Genomic DNA, 14359 nt, shown 5'->3' on the forward strand with positions numbered 1-14359 from the left:
AAGCGAGAAAAAATATTGAGAAAAGGAAGGCTCCTGGCCAGGGCCAAGTAATTGTATCGACTTACATGATGAGACAACTTGAGGGAGGCCCACTTTAGCGATGACGACTTATGACGTCATATATCATTGTTTCTTTTAAATTTGAATATGATGGTGAGGATAAATGTGCTTACTTCCATTGTTTACACAGCTGAAGCAGCAATGTCGATTTGAACGTGAAGAATATTTTAAACTTTGCCCCTACCCTCCACATTTCGGACGTATATTATCATAAAGAAAATGCTAAAAATAAACGTAATATATTCACATGTTGCTGGGCTTGGATTTTTGGTGGATTTTTCAAAGGATCAAGTTTGGTTGTGTTCCGTTTGTGTGCAAAGTATGAAAACTATTAATTTTTAGCTTTTTCCACCCCAATGTCTAATTAGTTCCTGTTCCGTTTGTGTGCAAAGTATGAAAACTATTTTAGCTTTTTCCACCCCAATGTCTAATTAGTTCCTGTTCCGTTTGTGTGCAGAGTATGAAAACTATTTTAGCTTTTTCCACCCCAATGTCTAATTAGTTCCTGTTCCGTTTGTGTGCAAAGTATGAAAACTATTTTAGCTTTTTCCACCCCATTGTCTAATTAGTTCCTGTTCCGTTTGTGTGCAAAGTATGAAAACTATTTTAGCTTTTTCCACCCTATTGTCTAATTACTCTGTACTAAAAAGTTCCGACTACAGATTCAGACACTTGATGGAAAAAAAAACAACCTTTTTCCCTTCGAGTGGTTCGCGGCGGTCGAGTCAGACCATACAAGCCTAGTTTTCGTGCATAGACATAGAAGCAAACCACGCAAGATCAACCTGGTAGAAGAAAAAAAAAAATCCCTAGCTTCCAGTTCAAGACTGGTCCAGAGTTGAAAGTCACTGTCAGATCAGACTTAAACAAGCTAAGTCATCGCCACGCACGCCCACTATGGAAGCGGGGGCAAATCGCGTAAGATCAACTTGGTGGGGGGAGGGGGGGGGGACTGGCAAATGCAGCTCATGTAATTAATATCAGTGATCAGATCAATCGATCCGTGTGCTGTAGCTGCGAGCTAGTCTTGCCTGGTACGGATCTGTTACAAAGAGGCCGTAAACAACCATGGGCAACCAACCAACCGCCTGCCAGAATATGTGCCGGTGTAGCAGACTATTTGTATCCCCGTTGTTGTTGTTTTTACTCGGGGTCAGATATGCCCAGCCCAGATTAACCCCGTGGTCTGTGTAGACTACATTGGGATGGCCCCCGGGGGTAAACTTCAAGTAGTCAGAAATGATTCCCCCCACTCACCCCCCACCATTTGGATGTTACCCCCTCCCCTCCCTCATAATTGATACGAGGGTTTAGCTCTAAATGACGCTGCGGGGGTAAATTTGGCCCAGTTAAAATCAATAAAGGCTTATTCACTAGCTCGATTAAACCTGTGTGAAGGGTGTGATTTCTAACTGGGGATGGTCGATCTTGACTTGGCCACCTATGGTCCATGGGGGTCATGCGAGGCCAGCACAAAATGACCTGGGGGTAAAACCCAGCAATAGGGGTAAGGATGTGGGAGGGGAGGGGGGAGCAGTTTTAGGCTGTTACACTGGTGTCAGTGCCACCCTGCCTGCTGGCCTGACAACGTACTATAGTAGCTGCCGGTACTGATATTGTTGCGCAGCTCTGGTTGCCCGCTGTGACAGGCTCATGGGGGCCTTTGTGCCGTTATCGGATTTAACGGTTTCTGCATGGTAGTGGTGGGATGGGTGGGAGGCGATGATTGGGGTGGAGGTAGTAAAAGGGTGGAATAGGGGTGGTGAAGGAAATGTGTGTGCTTGTGTGTGTGAGAGAGAGAGAGAGAGGTGGGTGGGGGGCTGGGAGAGCTGGTTTGCAGTACATTATTGACTGGTGTCTGTGTGGAAAAGAAAACAAACCAAAAAAAAAAAAAAAAGGAAGAAAAAAGAAAGAAAGAGAATGTTGGGTTCACAAGCAAATGCTACATTGCATTTGCATGCCTGTGCCAGTGTGTGTGTGTGTGTGTGTGTGTGTGCGCACACACACACATGAACATTAAAATCAGAGTGTACTTGCCTGTGTATATGTAGTTGAATGTAAGTGAAAGTGATTGAGATTACAGGAATTTGTCAGTGGATACTGGCATTCTGTGTGCATGTACATGTGTGCATGCATCTGTGTGTGTGTGTGTGTGTGTGTGTGTGTGTATATCATATGTGTGTGCGTGTGTGTACACGTGTTTGTGCATGCAAGTGTAAAATTCTGTAGAAGTGTGTTTTGGAGCAACCATCACAACTTCGTATGTGCGTGAGTGGGCCTTTTGAATTGCAGTTGGCTTCTTTTTATTTATTTTGTTGTTGTTGTTGTTTGTTTTGTTTTGCTTCATTTAGAAGCCCAAACTTTTTTTTACATTTAGATTACTGTCCGCCACAAAAGCAGAAACTGTAAGAAATGTGTATGTTTATTTGTATAAAGCATTTTAGATTAGACAAATCACAGTGACGTGATCACAAAATGAAAAATAAAATAAAATAAAAAATAAAAAGAATTGATATTGATTTAAGTTGAATTCAGACACTTTCAAAAGGGGCAGAGGCTTTTCAATTAATAAATCATTTGCATTCATATTTATTCTGTCTCTCTTGATCTTTCTCTCTCTCTGTCTGTCACCCATTCTCATTCATGCGCGCGTGCACGCACAGACACACACACTGCACTACATTACCCCCTACCTTTTTGACAGCTGAGACGCCTTCAGATCTGGATTACTTAAGTCTGCAATAAAGGCTGGAACTGTCAGAAACCTGTGTGTTTATTCTTTAAAAGCATTTCAGATTGGAGAAATCTCAGTGTCATGATGACAAAGTGATATATGAATACTCAAAAGGAATTAATTTTTGTTAGGATCGAAGGTGAATACCTGTACACGGCCCTTCACTGGTGGCAGAGGATTTTCATCAAATAAATCATTTATATATTTACATTTGCATTTTTGCTGTCTCTGTCAGTTTGTCTGTCTGTCTCTCTCTCTGTCTCTCTCTCTCTCTCTCTCTCTTTCAATCACTCACGCACACACACGCACGCATACACACACACACACACACACACACACACACATACCCCCCTGCCCCCCCAGGCCTCCCCACCCCCATAAGCGGCATTGCACTCTGTGCCTTTCAGTATATCTCTGTGCCTGGCATTAATCAATCTGCCATACAATCTGGCTCCTGCAGTGTTCAGGAAATTGAAAGGTGACATTCAACGCTCTTGGATCCTGTTCACTATGCAAGTTTTCTTTTGATACCAAGCAAGTTGTGGCCACAGAGTTGTGTCAGCCAGACTCAGCTTTTGTACAGTGGCACTGACAGTAACAGACCCAAACAATTGCTGTTGTTGGCTGGTGGTGGCGTCCTTTGAAAGCGAAAGTTTGGATATGAAATTAAGAGTTGAAAGAAGCATGCACAAACTTGGATATAAAAGAAGCAAGAAGTGTGCCTTGGAAGACTGCACAGTGAACAAATGAATACTGAGGTGAATGAGTGAACAAGTGTGCATAATGCTATGTTTATTAGATAAGAAATTTTATGTTGATCCCATAAAATCCCCGACAATCTAATTGTTGAAAGAATTAAGACTTTTCACCAGAAATCTGAAATTATTAAAATAATCAAAGCTGAAATATCTTCTCCTATGAAAACTTGCACACACGAGCGCGCGCGCGCACACACACACACACACACACACACACACACACACATATATATTATATAGAGAATTATGCCTATCCTCCCCTTCTACCCTAACTGTGTGTGTGTGTGTGTGTGTGTGTGTGTTCATATTCCATGTTTTAATCTATGTGTGCTTAGTAGTTGAAGTACTTTCATTTGTGCTTACATATAATATGATAGTAGATGGGTGTGTGATTTTTAATGCATATTAAAGATAAATATATGCTGTTTTGAATGACAGGTTAATGTTACATGTGTATGTGAGTAAGTTTGTGCTTGTGATCACATGCATTGTTACAACTCTGTGTATCATGTGTGTGTGTGTGTGTGTGTATGTGTGCATATCAAAATATTTTGTTATTTGTTTTGTTTTCTGAAAAAAAATACCCACAAATATTTTGAAAATTATTTTTCTTTCATCATGATAAAAAAAAAGTCAAGCATTTGACAAATACACCACAGTTTATGTGTGTGTTAGACTGAAATATAAATTTAAAAAAAAATTTTAAAAAATCTGAAAAAGAATGTTTTGAAAAATACCATTTTTAATGATGGAATCATGTGATATATATTTCATGTTCTGGTTCCTGCAGATAATAATGATATATTCCTTGTGAATATGAAAAGAAAAAGATAGAAAACATAGTTTTTGAATACTGGATTTGGGAGGCACTTACAGCTTGTAAACACAAATAATTATTAATACTGATTATTCACTACTGTGTTTTGTGTTTGGATTGTTTTGTATGTTTTTCTATTTCATCATAATTGTTTTATTTGATTCATTTTGAATACTGGACTTGGAAAGGACTTAGTGTTTGAATTATGTCGCTGAATAATGATAAATCAGTATAATTTTGATTAATGATTATTCAGAGCCTGAATAATTTGGCTTTGATGCACAACCGCCAGACCTGGATTAATCTGGGGAACAGTTCTTCTGTGGGGCTCCTGAAAGACTCCTCACAGAGTTTAGGGAGAAAAAAGAAGAAGATGAATGAATGGTGAATGATACGGATACTTATATAGCGCCTATCGTTGGTCAGAGACCAAGCTCTAAATGCTTTACAGACTCGGGGTCATCTGCACAACAGGCTGTCTACCTAGGGTAGAGCTGACTTATGCCAGTTATGGCAGCCATTTGGTTCTCATCATTCATTTCCTGTGCCAGTAAATCACATTTCAGGCATGCACACATACAGTGCACACTCACACATGTAACATTGTACATGTATGACTGTTTTGTTTATATACCCCGCCATAGAAGCAGCCATACTGTTTTCGGGGGTATGCATGCTGGATATGTTCTTGTTTCCATTAACCCACCGAACACTGACATGGATTACAGGATCTTAAACATACATATTTAATCTTCCTTCATGTGTATATACTCACGAAGGGGGTTCAGGAACTAAGCAGCTCTGCACATATGTTTACCTGGGAGATTGGAAAAATCTCCACCCTTTTACCCATCAGGCGCCGTTACCGAGATTTAAACCTGAGACCCTCAGATTTGACGGGTGCAATAGCCAAGTGGTTAAAGCATTGGACTTTCAGTCTGAGGGTCCTGGGTTTGAATCTCAGTAACGGTGCCTGGTGGGTAAAGGGTGGAGATTTTACTGTTCTCCCAGGTCAACATATGTGCAGACCCTGCTTGTGCCTGAACCCCCTTCATGTGTATACGGAAACAGAAGATCGAATACGCATGTTAAAGATCCTGTATTCCATGTCAGCATTCAGTGGGTTATGGAAACAACATACCCATCATGCACACCCCCAAAACAGAGTATGGCTGCCTTTGTTGCCGGGTAAAATCGGTCATGCATGTTCAAGTCCACTCTTGTACATACAAATGAAAGTGGGAGTTGCAGCCCAAGAACGAAGAAGAACCACTCGGCTATAATGATTATTTACCGCTCTGTGTGTGTTATGTGTGTGTGTGCGTGTGGCATACAGCTACAACAAGACGAGCTCCATACCGGCCAGCAGTGGACGGTCCTCCCCAGCCAACGGCGAGGTCCAGAGCTCTGTGGCCGTGTCCCGTGGGGGCTGGACCACCGGCAACACCACCGAGAGGAGCAGCGTCTACTCCTCCTGCTACTCCCTCGATGTGAGTCGTGATGATAATGACAGTCATAATGATGATGATCATCATGATTTGGATTAATGTAGTGCCTTGTTCCCTTTAGAATAGGGCTCGAGTTGCTTTACTGAAATGATGTGGTTTTGTTTGTAGTGCCTGTTCTCTAATCAGGGCTCAAGTTGCTTTAGCAAAATTATGTGGTTTTGTGTAGTGCCTGTTCTCTGAATAGGGCTCAGGTTGCTTTACCCCAAAAATGTGGTTTTATGTGTAGCGGCTGTTCTCTGAATAGGGCTCAAGTTGCTTTACCCAAAAAATGTGGTTTTATGTGTAGTGGCTGTTCTCTGAATAGGGCTCAAGTTGCTTTACCCAAAAAATGTGGTTTTATGTGTAGTGGCTGTTCTCTGAATAGGGCTCAAGTTGCTTTATCCAAAAAATGTGGTTTTATGTGTAGTGGCTGTTCTCTGAATAGGGCTCAAGTTGCTTTATCCAAAAAATGTGGTTTTATGTAATGCCTGTTCTCTAAAATAGGGCTTAAAGTAATAATTATAGTAATAATGTTAATGATAATGATGGATGCTTGTTGAGTGATTCCCTCCGTGAGAGGGAGAACAAAGCGCTTTACATTAGACATTAAACACACACACACACACACACACACACACACACACACACACATGAAATTACTTACAAAAGGAAGAAAAAAATAATGATTTAACACAAAAAAGCATAAAACATATTCAAAGAAAATGCATATTACATTATTGACTTACACACACACACACATACACACAGAGTCACACTCTCACACACACACACACACACAGCAACACACACACATACGCACGCACGCACAAGTGGGCGAACACATGCATGCGCAAATTGTTGCATGGAGAAAAAAATGCAATGATAGAGTGATTAGGGCATTAGCGGACTCTCTATCTGAGGGTTCTTGGCTTGATCCTGCTATCTGTCTGCACTTGATGTGCTTAAATTTGAGATAAGTTTTTGTTTGTTTTTTCCCCTGATCTCTCAGGTCAGCATACGTGCAGGCATGTTTGTACCTTAATCCAGTTTGTGTGTGTACAAACACTCATGATCCAATAAACATGTTAGATATTGTATAGTGCTTGTCAGCATTCAGTGGCTTAGAGAAACATGGACACACACAGAATGCCCTTCCCTGTACCCTTCCCTCCCAAAAAAAACAAAACAAAACAAGAAACACACACAAAAAGAAACATGGTGTGGCCTGCTTTAACAGCAGAGTAAAAAACAGATATACTGATGAAAACCCACTGGTAGATATGAGTGACTGTAGCAGTTGCAGCCCTTGGATGCAAAAGAAGTCTGGGTCTGAGAAAATGTATAAAGAGAGTTAATAGACGTTTTGGTGGTCCCATTATACTGCTATTGCTGATGTGATACACTCATAATTTTGTTTTACTGTCTGATTCCTTGGTACACCCATAGTTTTGTTCTAGTAATTATTTCTGTAATCCTCAGCTCATCTGTTCATTTTGTGTTGCTATATATTATTGGTGCCTTGGTACACCAATAATTTTGTGTCCCTCATTAATACCTGGGTACTCCCATATATATGTTATGCTAATTGATGCCTTCATACACATGTAATTTTATGTTTCTGATTGATGCCTTTGTATGTTACACATGCAGGGGTGCAAGTGGTTCCGTCTCATACGGATTTCCGTCTTGATGAAATTTCGATTTTTTTTTTGATTTTTTTTTTTTTTTTTTTTGTCCCTATGCTTTTGGTCCGGGAAAGTTTTGGTCGGAACTTGAATACTGAACTATTCACCGGAAGATGGAACTCTCTTGACTGGTTGACCAGTGCTTAGCTAAACTGAAGCCAGCGCCAGCTGTGTCTGGCCGCGCGCGCTGTGTACGACTCCCATTTTTGCCGCTGGAATCCGGATGGGACTGTTCGTTGGAAAGCGAGAACAGAGAGAATGTGTCTGTGTCTGTGTGTGTGTGTGTGTGTGTGTGTGAGAGAGAGAGAGAGAGAGGCACACACACACACACACACTGTTACTTAGCCATGAAACTCTGTATTTTACCGAGAGAAAAAAATCGCCTCGGACGGAAAATCATAGAAGCAGTCCGTCCCCGGGACGGACAAAAAATGAAAGGGGGAGGAGAGACATTACTGTTTCACCCCCTATTTCGTTCGAGTAAAGTAAACACAGAGTGGTATATCCCACAACCAAAGGAGGCATCACTTTTTTTAATGAAACGTCAGTATAGGTGGCTGGCCTACGTGACTCTAAGCATGTGCTTTCAGCGTGCTTACCGCGTGATCGTCAGCTTCTCGAATCTGATTTGCTGTTTTTCTATTTTCTGAAATGCAAGGGCCAGCGGTTTGGCTTCACTTCCCGCGCTAGCCTAAGCTCTGTCTTTGCGAAGGGGAAGCATCTTTGCTTTAATCTTCGGGTAGCGGGAAGCAAAACTGCAAGTTTTTCACATGCCAGAATGCCGTTTTTGGAAGTTTCTGACGAGAGAAAAGCTCAAGAAATCGACAAAGATTGTAAGAACAAGTGGAAAAATGAATGGCTCAACCATGAAGACAAACTGAAACGGAAATTCTCGATGTGGTGCGCGAAAATTGACGCAAGTGGTTTGGCTATTTGCAAATGCTGTAACAACACAAAACTGAACTATGGAAAAAACGGAAAGAGATCGTTGGTGAAACACAGTGAGGATCCGGACCATCTTCAACAGCTCGCTTCCTACTCGCACACCTCCACAATGCCTTGTGCAAAACCTCTGTTTGCTGGCCCTAGTTTGACGGATAAAGTCATGGACCTTAAGATCAGAATTTGTTTGTTTCTCTCTGAACACTGCCTTCCATTCAGTCTCTCTGAAGACCTAGTGGACTTAATAAAGACTTCAGCTAAAGACACAAAGGCTGTAGAAAGCCTTCACATGTCCCGACTAACAGCAACATATTACCTGACACACGGCATTGCACGTGCTTAGTCCATTAAAAGCATTACCTAAAATCCATAAATTTTCCTTGCCAAAAATATAAATATTTTCTTCTTGAAAGGCACTCTGAGAGGCCCTGAGAGAGCAGGAAAATGCACGAAATGCGTTGGCGCTCCCCCAGACCCCCTAGACCGGACTTCAGTCTTGCCACTTTTTTCCACTTGCACCCCTGCACATGACTTTCTGATGCTCAGTAATCCTTGGAACAACCATGATTTCTTGACTCTTAAAAAAAAAAGAAAAAAAAAGGTGCTTGGTAGTCATGTGAGGATGTTATGTGATGTTAGGTAGGATTCTCTAGTTTTTTAGCATATCAGTCCAAATAGATTTATGGAATTTAGTATGAGGGTGCGGGTGAATAAGGAGTGGGGAGGGGTGGGAGATGGGAATCGGGGGATGGGCAAAAGAGGTGTGGGGGAAGGGGGGTGGGCGACAGTCCTGTAGAATACTTCATAGGAAAAAAGTTTGCGGAAAACCTTGATTTCATTACAGGAACAACTAAAATATCTGATTTACCCCCGCCACCCGTCCATATTTCCCTACCAGTATTTCTGTTTCAAATCTTCAAAATGTGCATCTCTGTGATTTTGTGCAATTTGTTGCTTTTTTTTTTTGCTTTTTTTTCCCCCCCCTTTAGCGTCTGTGTGAAGAGACCCCTGGTTGCTTGGGAAGTCGTGTTGATAGTTGTAGTGGAAGTGACTTTTCCTCTAGCGACGGCTCCATTCCCTTGGCTGTGAGTGTGCATGGGTTGGTTGTTATGCATCAAGAAGTGTTCATTCTGATTGTCATAATGAGTCAGTTAGTGGTTGATATGACTGATTGATTGGTGATTGGTGTTGTTTTTATCTGATTGATTGATTGAGTGGTTTATTGATGGTGTTGATTTTTGTTATTTGTCAGACTTTTTGTTGAAATGTGTTTTTCTTTTTTTGTTAGAAAGCTTTCTGTTCGTGTTAGTTATGGTTTTGCATTGTTGTTGCTTGGAAATATTCATTTTGAATGCTTTAAGGTCAGTGTCAGTTGGATTTACAGGCATGTTGGTTTTGTATGAATATGTTTCATCTTCTTGCATAAACGTACCTGAGCGAGTGTGTGTGCACAGATAATATATTACTTGTTTTGTAAGAGAATACATGTGCATGTGCATTCCGGGAATGTGTTTCTCATCTTAGTGTATAGGTGTGTCTCTATGCATGTATGTTTGTGTTTAAATGTGTGTTTGTGTGTGTGCGCACAAATGTGTGTTTGGTTATGTGTGAGTGGTGTGTGTTAGTGTTCTAGTGAGTATGAAGAAGCATTGATAGACTCAAGGTTTAAAAATCAGTTATCACTAAAAGTCAGGTGTGACTATAGACCGTTATTATCCTTGCTTCTCAAAGTCATAGAAAACGTTTGAAAGTTAATACTGATTTATTCAGTGCATGATACATCTTTGATTTTTGTATACAATACGTCTTTGTAAAGTGATCACCGCAGCTGACTGCCTGAGGAGAAAGAGTGTGGTCTTATTACAATCCACTGCACAGACCAATACTAAACTCATTCTATGAAAACAACATGAATCAGAATTATGTGGCTATATCCCTTCAGTCAAAGCAGAATCATCGTAAGTATAACGACACAAGGTCACAATGCAGAGTCTACAAAATCCTCCATTATGTTACACAGCTGCATGAATGAGTGTCATCTACAGTCACTGGGAATGTTGATGTTTTTTAGTTTTTACATTCACTGTCAGTTGTTTTGTTTTGTTGAATAAATGACATCCCTTTTACAAAGTCCATAAAGTTAATACTTCTTCCTTTAATTGTACTTCAATTTTCTCAAAATATTCATCTTGAATTCCACCTTCCTATCTATCCTGTTTCCCTCAGCTCGACATACAACTCCCTCCTCTTTTTCTAACTTTTAATTATTTATCTGTTGATGTGATAATATTCCAGTGTAAAAATCAATACTTTAAGTTAACTAGATGTCTTCAGCCACCAGAATATGAGACAGGTGATTGAACAGCATTCCTTCCTTCCTCCCTTTCATACACAATGTTTCATTGTAACTCTGTCTCTGATGACGTTCACAGTCTTGACTTGTCTCCTGCAGGAGTTTGACCGTCAGGCAGCCAGCACAGTGAACCAGCACTTTGAGGAGTTTGAGTCCATGCTGTTCGAGGGTCCCCGGGAGACCCAGGGTTCCAGCGTCTACAGGGAGTGCCAGGAGTGGGTCACGCAGTTCCCCCACCTCAGGTACAGTGGTGTCTGGATTTTAGTTTGAGACGAGATGATAAAATTCTTTAATCAAGGTCCTGTATGCAGCATGCACCACTTAGCACGTGTGTAAAAAAAAAAAAAACGGGTGGCATTGGCAGGGTAAGGATTATCCCAGTCAAAGTTTTGTAGAAATATCCACTTTGATGATAGAACAGATGCACTTGTTGACAGTGTGTGTGTGTGTGTGTGCTCTGTTGATGACACATTCCACTTGCCCTGTTTGTAAGTTTTTAAGTACCCTGTGTAGAGCACATTATGAATGCCCATTATTATTATTATTATTATTACTTTTTCATTATTATATTGTACTTAGAAATCATATGATGGAAACTTGCTATGCAATGGGCTCACAATACATTATGCACTGGCAAACAAGACCACATAAGGATGTGGAAAAAAATTCTATATACACTAAGACAATACTACAAATTGCAAATATGAACAAGCACACCAAAAAAAAAACACAAATATACCACACACATATGCACACACACACACACACACACACACACACACACACACACACACAAGCACACACTCATGCGCACAAGGAACACACACACACATACACATGCACTCACACGCATAGTAAACACCCACCCACAGGCACGCACACTACATGAAGACCTCATCAGACCACAGAGAGACAGACACCCCCAAAATATAACAAAGGGGTATAGGTTGTGAGAACAGACAGACAAACAACTATGCTTCATCACATTATCATTATCATGAAATGCTGGTACATGAACTGCTATGCTGTATCACATGATCATTATCATGATGAAATGCTGGTACATGAACTGCTATGCTGTATCACATTATCATTATCACGATGAAATGCCGGCATATTTAAAAGACTCTGCTGCATCACATTATCATCATGAAATGCTGGCAGGGTTAAACGACTATGCTGCATCACATTATCATGAAATGCTGGCAGACAAATGGCTGTGCTGCATCACATTATCATGATGATGATGATGAAATGCTGGCAGGGTTAAAAGACTATGACGCATCACATTATCATCATCATCATGAAATGCTGGCAGGGTTAAACGACTATGCTGCATTACATTATCATCATCATCATGAAATGCTGGCAGGGTTAAAAGACTATGCCGCATCACATTATCATCATCATCATGAAATGCTGGCAGGGTTAAAGACTATGCCGCATCAATTTATCATCATCATCATCATGAAATGCTGGCAGGATTAAAAGACTATGCCGCATCACATTATCATCATCATCATGATGAAATGCTGACAGGGTTAAAGACTATGCCGCATCACATTATCATCATCATGATGATGAAATGCTGGCAGGGTTGAAAGACTATGCCGCATCACATTATCATCATCATCATGAAATGCTGACAGGGTTAAAGACTATGCCGCATCACATTATCATCATGAAATACTGGCAGGGCTAAAAGACTATGCCGCATCACATTATCATCATCATCATGATGAAATGCTGGCAGGGTTGAAAGACTATGCCGCATCACATTATCATCATCATCATGAAATGCTGGCAGGGTTGAAAGACTATGCCGCATCACATTATCATCATCATCATGAAATGCTGGCAGGGTTAAACGACTATGCTGCATTACATTATTGTTATCATGAAATGCTTGCAGGGTTAAAAGACAATGCTACATCACATTACCATTCATATCATAATAGAATGTGGACCTTGAAATAACACATCTGCCTCGGAGGCAAGAGAATTTGTGTGCACTGGTTCAAATCCCATAATCGCCTGTATTTTTTCCCCTCCTCTAGACCTGGACTGGTGGTCTGGATGCTAGTCATTCAGATGAGATGATAAACCGAGGTCCCGTGTGCAGCATACACTTAGTGCATGTAAAAGAACCCAAGGCAACAAAAAGGGCACCATTCTGTAAAAAAAATCCACTTTGATAGGAAAATCGATTAAATTGCAGGCAGAAAAAAAAGAGTGGCGCTCGGAGTGTACCAACACAGAGAAATCTGTTGTGACAAAAAGGAGTAATACAATACAATACAATGTTGGCAGGGTTCTTGGCCAGCAGCTGATGGCTCCCACAGACATGGGCTACGACTTTGTGTCCTCCGACAGCTGTGCTCGCCTGTCCACGCCAGGCACTCTGGACTTCAGCCTCATTGAGCATGATGAGTCCACCAGTTCTGATGTTCTGGGGTAAGTAACGCTGAATGTGGGGGATGTTTGTGGGAGGGGAGTTGCAGTGTTGGAGGAGGTTAGGGATGAGGGGGCAAAGGGGGTCAGGTGTGTTTCTGTTACCGTATGTGTTTGTGTGTGTGTTAGTTATTGTTGTTGATTTCAGTGTGTGTGTTATATTATTATTACTATATTATCAATATCATAATTACATTATCAATGATATTATTATCATTAGTGCTGATACTTACATTGTGTGTGTGTGTGTGTGCGTGTCCGCGCTTTTATTCTTTTCCTCTTAGTTTTAATTCCATCAGGTCTAATGTGTTTGTGAATACTGTTTGAAGATAGCAGTTTTTTAAATAATCATTTTGAACTTCCAACCATCTTCTCCCATCTTCTTCTTCTTCTTCCTTACCTCCTCCTCCTCCTCCTTCTACTACGACTACTACCACTGCTGATACTACTTCCCCTCCTCCCTTCCACTTCATCTTCTTTCTTCCTCATCCTGCCTCCTCCTTGTCGACATTTTTTATTCTTATTCTTCCAGTTGTTATCATTATTATTTCAGTATCATAAGTGGTAATAACTGGACATTTATCAGCGCTTTCCTCATTGCACAAAGCGGTTTGCAGTCCACTCAGACATGCATACAAAACACACTCAGTCCTCAACTCACAATCATGCACAATCAACATATATATGCGCATACAAACTCGTACATACAATACTATACATACATACATACATACATACATCCATTCAATGCACATACAACATAGTGTTACAAATATACCTGCACAATCAACTAACTACTTTCATGTATGAGAGAGGGTCTAGAGGAAAAGCTGCTGCAAGAGGAAAGTCTTGAGGTTAGATAGTGAGGGGCTGTGACGGACGTGGTGAGACAAAGAGTTCCATATTTGAACAGCAGATGATGAAAAGGCTCAGCCACTGTGCTGTTCTCTTTTGTATTTTGGGACGTGGAAGGTTCTGTCACTGGCAGCAGAGTGAAGAGAACGGGAGGGTACATAGATTTGAAAGATGTAAGAGAGGTATCGGGGTGCAGTTCCAGATATGTCATGGTAGC

At 40.9% G+C, this 14359-nt stretch overlaps 1 protein-coding gene across 5 annotated transcripts in view; it reads left to right on the forward strand.

Moving 5' to 3' along the window:
- The window catches only part of LOC143292944 (protein FAM149B1-like), a 64990-nt gene that overhangs the window by 28405 nt on the left and 22226 nt on the right, over positions 1-14359 (forward strand). For all 5 annotated transcript variants that reach the window (XM_076603660.1, XM_076603658.1, XM_076603655.1 and 2 more), the window contains 3 exons: positions 5706-5859; positions 10936-11078; positions 13147-13290. In XM_076603660.1, coding sequence (XP_076459775.1) covers positions 5706-5859; positions 10936-11078; positions 13147-13290 — 441 coding nt within the window. The remainder of the gene's footprint in view (positions 1-5705; positions 5860-10935; positions 11079-13146; positions 13291-14359) is intronic.

This window comes from Babylonia areolata, chromosome 18 (genome assembly GCF_041734735.1).
Source record: "Babylonia areolata isolate BAREFJ2019XMU chromosome 18, ASM4173473v1, whole genome shotgun sequence".
NCBI lineage: Eukaryota > Metazoa > Mollusca > Gastropoda > Neogastropoda > Buccinidae > Babylonia > Babylonia areolata.